At 47.9% G+C, this 7,980-nt stretch overlaps 1 protein-coding gene and 1 long non-coding RNA gene across 2 annotated transcripts in view; one reads left to right on the top strand and one right to left on the bottom strand.

The window, feature by feature from the left end:
* Dlx6 (distal-less homeobox 6) overlaps positions 1-681 on the bottom strand; it is a 4,732-nt gene extending 4,051 nt beyond the window's left edge. Inside the window, exon 1 of the mRNA XM_048785915.1 lies at positions 3-681. Within this exon, the coding sequence (XP_048641872.1) occupies positions 3-127 (125 nt within the window). The 5' untranslated portion in view covers positions 128-681. The remainder of the gene's footprint in view (positions 1-2) is intronic.
* A 1,085-nt stretch (positions 682-1,766) lies between these two features.
* LOC125611363 overlaps positions 1,767-7,980 on the top strand; it is a 60,923-nt gene continuing 54,709 nt past the window's right edge. The window contains exon 1 of the long non-coding RNA XR_007341518.1: positions 1,767-1,972. This is a non-coding gene — a long non-coding RNA (uncharacterized LOC125611363). The remainder of the gene's footprint in view (positions 1,973-7,980) is intronic.

The following is a 7,980-nucleotide window of genomic DNA, read 5'->3' as shown; positions in this document are numbered from 1 at the left end:
GCTGCTGCTGCTGCTGCTGCTGCTGCTGCTGCTGCTGCTGTTGCTGCTGCTGCCCGAACTCCATGAAGGCGGATTTGGACGAGTCCTGGCCTTCCAAACCGTCAGCCATCGTAGTCATGGTCATCATCAAAACTTTGGGGGCTGGAGAAAGCCTTCTCCCGGGTTTCCTCCACCCTCCCCCACTTGGCTCGCTCCGCTCTCCCCTCTGCAGCCACCTTAGCTCTTGGGATCCTTGCAAAAAAATAAAAATAAAAAAATAAAATAAAATAAAATAAATTTTAGAGAGGGGGCGGAGGTGGTTCTCCTTCTCCCTCGCTCTTCTCTAATATATATATATATTTTTAATATAAAGAGATATAGTGAGCGGGCCTTGTTAACCCAAAGGGAGGAGGAAGGGGGAGGGATGGAAGGAGAGGGGGAGGGGGGAATCTGCTCTCCCCCCCTGCTTTCCCCCCTTGGATTTTTTGGGGGCTGGTGCAGTTTAAGGCAGAGATTTTAAGGTGGATTCTGCGAAAGTTGCGCGTCTGCTTTCAGACTTGATGCAGACGCCACGAGTCGAATGGTTTGTCTCCAAAGGGCAGCGCCTCCCCATTGGTCAGTAGCTCCCTGACGTCACAGGCGCACGGCTTCTACTGGCGTGTGCGCTGCTCGCCGAGTTCTTCGCCTACCTTCTGCAACTCCAATCCCAACCCGGAGCTGCAGCCGGGGGCCGCGCTGCGCGGCACCCAGAGCCGCCCGGGAGGGAGGTGCCTCCTCCCGGCCCGCCGCCGCCGCCGCCGCTTCCCTCCGAAGCGCGTGCCCCAAATCCTGGAGCCCCAGTTTTGAGTATCGCAGCCTTTGAACAGCCTGCCTAGAGACTGCCCTCTCTCAATTCCCTTGCACCCTTGAGGGCTTGCAAGTGTTCAGAAGCAGTGCCCCTTACATTTAAAGCCAGACCCCCTCCCTTGACCTCCCCCACCCAACCTCAGCCAGACTACACTCCCGCGGGAGCGCCCTGTCACCGTGGATTTTTCTAGACGTACTTTATCGAAACCACAGAGGGAAGAAGAACCCCCACACCTGGGCCCCACCCCGTTGGGGGTGGTGGCAAAGAAAAAGAAAAATCAAACCCTATTCTGGCGAGGTTCCTGTCGTTTCAGGCCGTATTTCCCATATATTGGACAAAAAAAGTGGGGGGCGGTTTTTCCCCCCAGAACGCAGCAGCCTGTTTTGAAAGCGAATCGTTGGAGGACTGACAGTAATGCATTTTTTCCTATTGAAAACAGAAGCTACTGTAATGCTTTCAAATATATGCAAATGATACATGCGGTTAGTGGTTTGGCAAATCTTGATTACAATATAAACTACCCAAGTAAAAGTGCCTTCGTCCTAAATTTGTCTCTCGATTACAATTCCAATTGATTTTATTTTATTGTCAACATTGTTAATGATAAAAATAGAGTCGTTTTACAGTTATTTTTACTTTCTGGAAGGAGGCAATTAGAGTTCTAATCAGGAATACACAAAAATCTCCCATGATTAACTGCAGTACTTTGTTCAAATTGCTGCTATAAAATTCAGAACAATTTGCCTGTAATGATTATGGACTGGGTTTATTTTGGGAGGTGGAATAAAAGTGGATATAGCATAAATTATCCTCTAATTATACACCAGTGTCGCCTCAATTATCCTCTTATCAAAATGGTTGTCTAACTGCCGCATTTAGTTTCAATTCTCTCCTTTTTTTCTATAAAAAGAACTTCATACCTTGTTATTATTAATCCATTTATTATTTGCAAGGGGATTTATATCCGCACATCCAGGTGGTAGAACCACTTCTCTTTCAAAGATGGACTGGGGAAAGACATTAAGTTTGGAGCAGCCCAGGGCTGCGGATCTAGCCTTTTCCCTTCCGGTCTCCAGACCCACTTGGGCCCAGGCAGCCAGGCACAGACAGCGGAACACAGACGCGCAGCTCAGGCCCAGCTACCAGGTAAGAGAACCGAACATGGCCCTAGGCGCCAAGGAGGGCTAGCCGTCCTTTTCAGAGTCCTGGTCCCGGGACTGCTGGTAGGCTCTAGGTGCCGGTACTACCAGAAGATCCAGACTGGGTGGGCCAGACCTACAGACCCCCGCAGGCCTCGGTGTTGGTTTTCCGTCTGGTCTGAGCCAATACCTAAGCCGTTGAACTCCCGGAGAAATACGCAATCTAACAACCCTCTGTGTCGTCGTGTCTGGAGGTTGTGAGGACGAATCTGCCTTTGGGAAAACTACTGGAAACTTCGTTGCATCCGACTTCGCCTATACCCCATATGTTATGGGTCCCAAGAAACCAGAGAAATGGAGAATTTAGTGGTGCCGCTTGCTCCTGCAACTCCAGAAAAAGGGTCGCTGCAGATGGAGCTGCTTGGACTCTATTTACGCGTTTTGCAAAGGTCCCTGTCAGCGGCTTATGCTAATTGATTTTCCCGCTTCCAGTCTCGGGTCTGCAGGCTTTGCCAGGCGCGTTTTCCTCCCTCCACCCCTCCTTTCTTTTTTCTTTCTTTCCTTTAATTTATCCGAGGACCTGAAACTTGCTGTCCGCGGGTTTCCACCAGAGTTCCCAGGACAGCGACGTCTGCTCTCCTCCCTCCCATCTTTCCCCAGCCGCTGTGCTTAACTTCTTGAGTCTCCGGAGCCGGTTCAGTAACTCTGAATTCATTTTTAAGTGGTGTCCCTTGTCCCTTTCCTTTTAACAAGAGGTGCACTTTAACACACGAACCAGTAACCCGATCCATGCATTTACAAGTCGGCATTGAATTAAAACAACAACATCAAAAATCTTGAAGAAAAATGAAAGGTGGGTTGGGTAAGGGGGAAATGCCTGGATAGTGGTGGGGGGACAGAAAGAGAGGTCAGGGAAAGAAAGGGTTCTCTCCACCTACTCCTGGTGCGCTCTTGGGGCACCCGGGCTAAAAGCCGAGCTAGTTTGTAATATCCTCAAAGCCCGCAGGTCGATGTGGCAGTTTTATTGCTTTATACCCTACAGCTTGCTGTGAATGCGGTGAAGGCGTTTTTCCCCAAGAGCTTGTCTAGGTCTCTCCCTTTATGCTCGCAGGTGCACAACTCTGACGGCATCCCGAGCGGGATGGATCTTGGCGGGGCCCAGGTCCCCGCACTTGAGCACCAGACCTAGAGCACTGCAGCTGTCTATTTGCAAAAGGATACCCCCTCCCCCTTTCTGGTTTATTTAATGCCTGAGAAAACCCGGGCAGGCTGGAATTGTCCTTCTGGGTTGTAGCTTAAGAACTTTTATCCCTCTTCCACGAGGTATGGATAAAATCCCTTCACTCGGTAGCAGAGATACAAGTGTGTAGCTGCACCTGGGTAATAGTTGTGTGTGATAAAGGTCCTGCTGAAACCTGCTAGGGGGCCCTGGCTAGGCTCTGAGAGAGTCAGGCGCAGAGGCAGTTACGGGGGAACAAGGGATCCCTCCAGGCTTCATAGCGGTCTCAGTGTGCGCTGGCGGGATAGAATCCAAATTTCAGACTTGACCGTCCGATTTTCCCGCCAGTCTTGGGCATAAGAGAGGGAGAACTGGTGTGTCCCCAAGCAGCCTTGGTGCGCTCTGTAAGGCTGCCACACATGGCCTCTGCCACCGGCGACCTCGCAGAGTTCAGCAGGCAGAGACTGAGAAATCGCTCCCGGCGGTCATTTCTGTTCCATCGAAGCCGGCCGCTTGCTTCCCAGTTCTTAGCCCTGTGTCATGGGCAGCGGTAATGAGGCGAAGCGCGGCAGTTGGAATTACCTCTGGTTTGCCCTGTCCAGCCCGCACCTTCAGCCCTCCTATAAGAAACTAAAAGGTGTTGTTGTTGTTGTTGTTGTTGTTGTCGTCGTCGTCGTTTTGTCCCCCCCCCCTTCTTCTTTTTCTCTCGCCTCCCCCTCCCCAGAGCCTGGCAAAAAGGCACACACCTCAGGGACTCCCGGGCCCCAGCGCCGGGTTCGCCGCCAGGGAAGTCCGACTCTTCTTTGTCTTGCCCGCCCGGAGCCCTAGCCAACCCTGGGGAGGAGGAGGGCAGCTCAGGCGAGCGAAACCTTTATCATTCAAAATAGAAGGAAATCCAACATTGTGGAGTCCAGACCTAAGGGCTCTTTTAGGGCCCAGGTGAGGGTCAAATTCCATAAAGTTTTAAGAAGCAGAATTTAAGGCCTCAATTGCATTTTGCTCTTTAAGGTGTGGAAGTGTTGGGGTTTGTATTGTGGCTGTCAGTGTCACTGGGAGAAAAATACTTGCGTATTGCCAACACAAGACCGCTTGATCTGTCTGCCAAAGGCCACTGTTAGAGGAATGCCCTCACTGGGTCTGAGAAACCCCGCTATCGAGTTCTAAACTGGTATTTGCGCACACTTGTAGGCCTGGGAATGCCTGGATGCCCGAGGTGGGTTTGTAGCCTCGGTGGGGGGAAGTGGAAGTACATTCAAGCCGGCCAGGACTTGGCTGGGTTTGGTTGCTAAGTTGGGCTCAGTTATCACGTTAATTCTAAAGAAATTAGACCTGGATAAATAGCCTTTGAATTCAAAGAAATAACTCGGTATTGATTTACATACCCTTGCTAAGAACCCCCTTCTCAACAGGAGACATTGGTGGAAAAAAAATTCCTGCTAGTCTTTTCCTCATTCAATGTAAAATTCTGTTTTTGTATGTAAGGAAAGGGTGCCTGATATCCTGGAAACTCAGGCACCCTTCTTCTGTCCCCTGACACACACCTGCAAAAGCCTCAGGACACAAGAGAGCTGCCTTTCTTAACCCAGGCTAGTTATGATATTTTCAGGGGTAACCAAAAGCATTAATTGAGGCAAAAAAAAAAAAAAAGAAAAAGAAAAAAAGAAAGAAAGAAAGAAAAGAAAAACCTCTTGAGATTTTGGTGACATTTTCTCTGGTGATAAAACTTTAATGCTTGTGCTAACAAAGTCCCCTCCCAGGTTTCTCAAAATCCAACTTAAAAGTGGATGTTGTTTTCCTCATATCCAGAAAGCACCTCACTGAACTTTGGGGGCATTCCCTTCATCTCTTCAGTCCTGCATTCCAAGAACAGACTAGTGGGAAACCCCAACATGGCACTGACCCACCAGGGGGCTTCACCGAGTTTTTTAAGTGTCCTACTTGGAGAATATCAACAAAGCATGTCCCAAGCTAGAGGTTCCTGTTCAGGGCATTTTTAAACCTGGAATATAGTGGAGTTAATGAAAATGAAGTCAACTCGGTCCTCAAATTTAACCCTGTTTGCCTCCGCTCTGACTCCAATTTCAGGTTATGCCAGGACCCCAAAGCTTTCTTACTTCAGAGAGCTGAGAGACAATAGAGAGAGTTGAGAACAGCACATGTTCTTACTCCCCTAAATTTGGAATTGTATATAGAGGGCTTTATGATTGTCCTTCTTTTCCTTCCTTTCTTCTGTCACTCTCTCTCATTCTGTCTCTTGTCTCTTAGCAAGTATAGCACACTACTCCCCAAAACACCCTTCTTTCTCTTAGCCTGGGGTGGGAGAGAATTTCATAATGTTTAAACACTGAGTTTAAACAGGAAAAGTGCAGATGTTTGTCTTTTCAGTATTCAGGCTAAACCAATGCTAAGTTCCCCCCCCCACCCCCATTATCCCTGCTGGGAAATGTAGCAGGGCAAAGGGAGGAGGGAAGGGATGTTAGAAGTCAGCTTTCATCAAGTCAGTCTTTGGAAAGCAGGACCCCCTGACCATTGGAGGATAAATGCAGCCCTAGAGTGGCAGGGAACAAGCATCAACAGGAAACGACAGACTATTTTTAGGCATAATAAGGAGTTAATATAGCTGCCCAAGCGTCTTCCGAAATGCCTTGAAGCATCCTCTGTTTAATTCTTTCATCCCTTCATCAGTAGTAACAATAACAACGTCACAGCAAATGCTTCAACATTAAAGAAGAACCAGGGCTGGGACAGCTCTTCAGGAAAACCTGGGATGAAAAACATCCTCTTGCTATATCATGTGAGCTCTTGGTTCTCTTGTTGCTACAGAAAAATAAATGAAAACCATTTTTCAGTGGGGAGGGGGGAGAGGTGTTCTGTTTCTGACTATACTTGTAATATAAATGCAGTGGTAATTTTTGTATTTTTACCTGTTCATAGACATTTTTTTATAGTTGTCAATGGACCTTTATTTTATTTATTGATACATGGTGCTGAGAATCGAACCCAGTGCCTCAAACATGCTAGGCAAGCACTCTGCAACTAAGCCACAATCCCAACCCTCATTGACACTTCTTATCACCTTTATTTTGTAACATTCCAAATAAATAGGAAGACAATTTATTAATTTTTAAGTAAAACTTTCCTTGGAGGGCAACAGATTTGAGAGTGCTTAGAAGAAACTAAGATTAAAAAAGAAAAGAAAGAAAGAGAAAGAAAAAGAAAAAAACAACTGTGAGCTTTTTCATTTGTATAGAAAACGATCTTTTACACAAATCTAGGGTAGGAAGCCCCTTCCATTCCACCCTGAGAATGGAATGGTGACCTGCCCCCCACTTGTAGGTTTTACTTATTTTGTTCAGGAAGATGTTCTTTATCCGTTTTGCTAGGGTAAAGTAAACTGGGCCCCTTCCCCTCACAGAGTGCAAAGCCCTTGATTCTTAAATATATACTGAGAGGATATGTTTATTATTGATAAACTCATATCTGAATTCATCATCTTTGGGAAGATGAAAGTGGAAAAGAAGCATAGGGGGGAAAGGGGGTTAGAAAAAGAATATTAGAGTGTGGGCAAAAGAGAATGAGTGTGAATCTGCTTGTATTGGGAGTGCCTAGTCTTCAAGTTTTCTTCCCATCCTGTTCAAGTACCATTGCCCCCACAATGTTAGTAGCATGAGTAAACAAAACTAAAGCTGATAAATGGGGCCCCGTTTGCCTGCAGAATCTGCCACAGTATATATTTGTTTGGAGACCTGGGGGGGTTGAGGCTGGCGGGTGGTGGTGGGGGGGGTGGGCTAGATCAAGCAAACTGTGCTCCTTAGCTAGTCTTCTACTATCTCCTCCCCTTAATGCTCCTCCCCACTCCTTAACCTGATTTTCCCTCAAATACCCAGGGCATCAAGTTGCTCACTCCAACTGCAAAGTGGTAGTAGGAGAACCTTAAAAAAAAAAAAAACCTACAAAATAGGTCACCCTTCCCGGACAAAAGCCAATTTAAGAACAAGGCTCCAGAAGCTCCAAAGCTTTGGACCCCCCAGAAAAGCAAGGTAGAAGGATAAATCTCCAGCAGTCTCAAACAGATAGGCAGGCATTCAGGGGTGTCCATGGGTCTAGGATGAAGGAAGGGGCGAGGGACAGGAGCCAGGAAGGCGAACAGAAAGCGACAGGAATTCTCGGGCCCACAGCTGGCTCCCACGCGCCGACGTCTGCGGGGAACAGGGACTCGATAATGGAATTCAGCAGGCAGGGATCCTCCGAGAGCCAGCCACTGTCTTGTACAGATTTGTAGAGAAACCCTCACTGTAATTAAAACCGTACAGTCAGATTAATTCAATGTGTTGCTCGGCAGCGTTTTTAATAGTAAAAATCCGCTTTAAAATTGAATTAGGGTCGAAGAAAATTTCTGCGAGACTCGCCGGATTTGCCAGCTTTCATTGAAGCCAGCTCGGTGGATTTAGGCGGTGACTGCACTGGGGAGAGGTGGAGGTGGGGATTGGGATGGTGCTAATCAACGTGGGGTGCCAGGTCAGGCGCTAGGCTGCCCTAGGTAGAGCGCACCTCCTGGGCTTAACTCTTCTGATCTTGGGGGACTGTGCCAGATTTTTGACACCCAGGACACCCCCTTCCTTACCAAACTCTCAGTGAAGTTCTTGGCTTAGGAAAGTTGGGGCTGGGGTAGGGGGTAGGGTAAGAAAGAACTGAGCCCTACTGTATCTTGAAGCAATTTCTCACTGTGTATTTCCTCGTGAGCTGGGGGTTGGAGCCCTCTCTGGCCACTTGAGTGATAGCCGGGAGAAAGTTGT

This window comes from Marmota marmota, unplaced genomic scaffold (genome assembly GCF_001458135.2).
Source record: "Marmota marmota marmota unplaced genomic scaffold, marMar, whole genome shotgun sequence".
NCBI lineage: Eukaryota > Metazoa > Chordata > Mammalia > Rodentia > Sciuridae > Marmota > Marmota marmota.
Note: the sequence above shows the minus strand (reverse complement) of the source record. Positions and strands in the feature narration are given on the sequence as shown.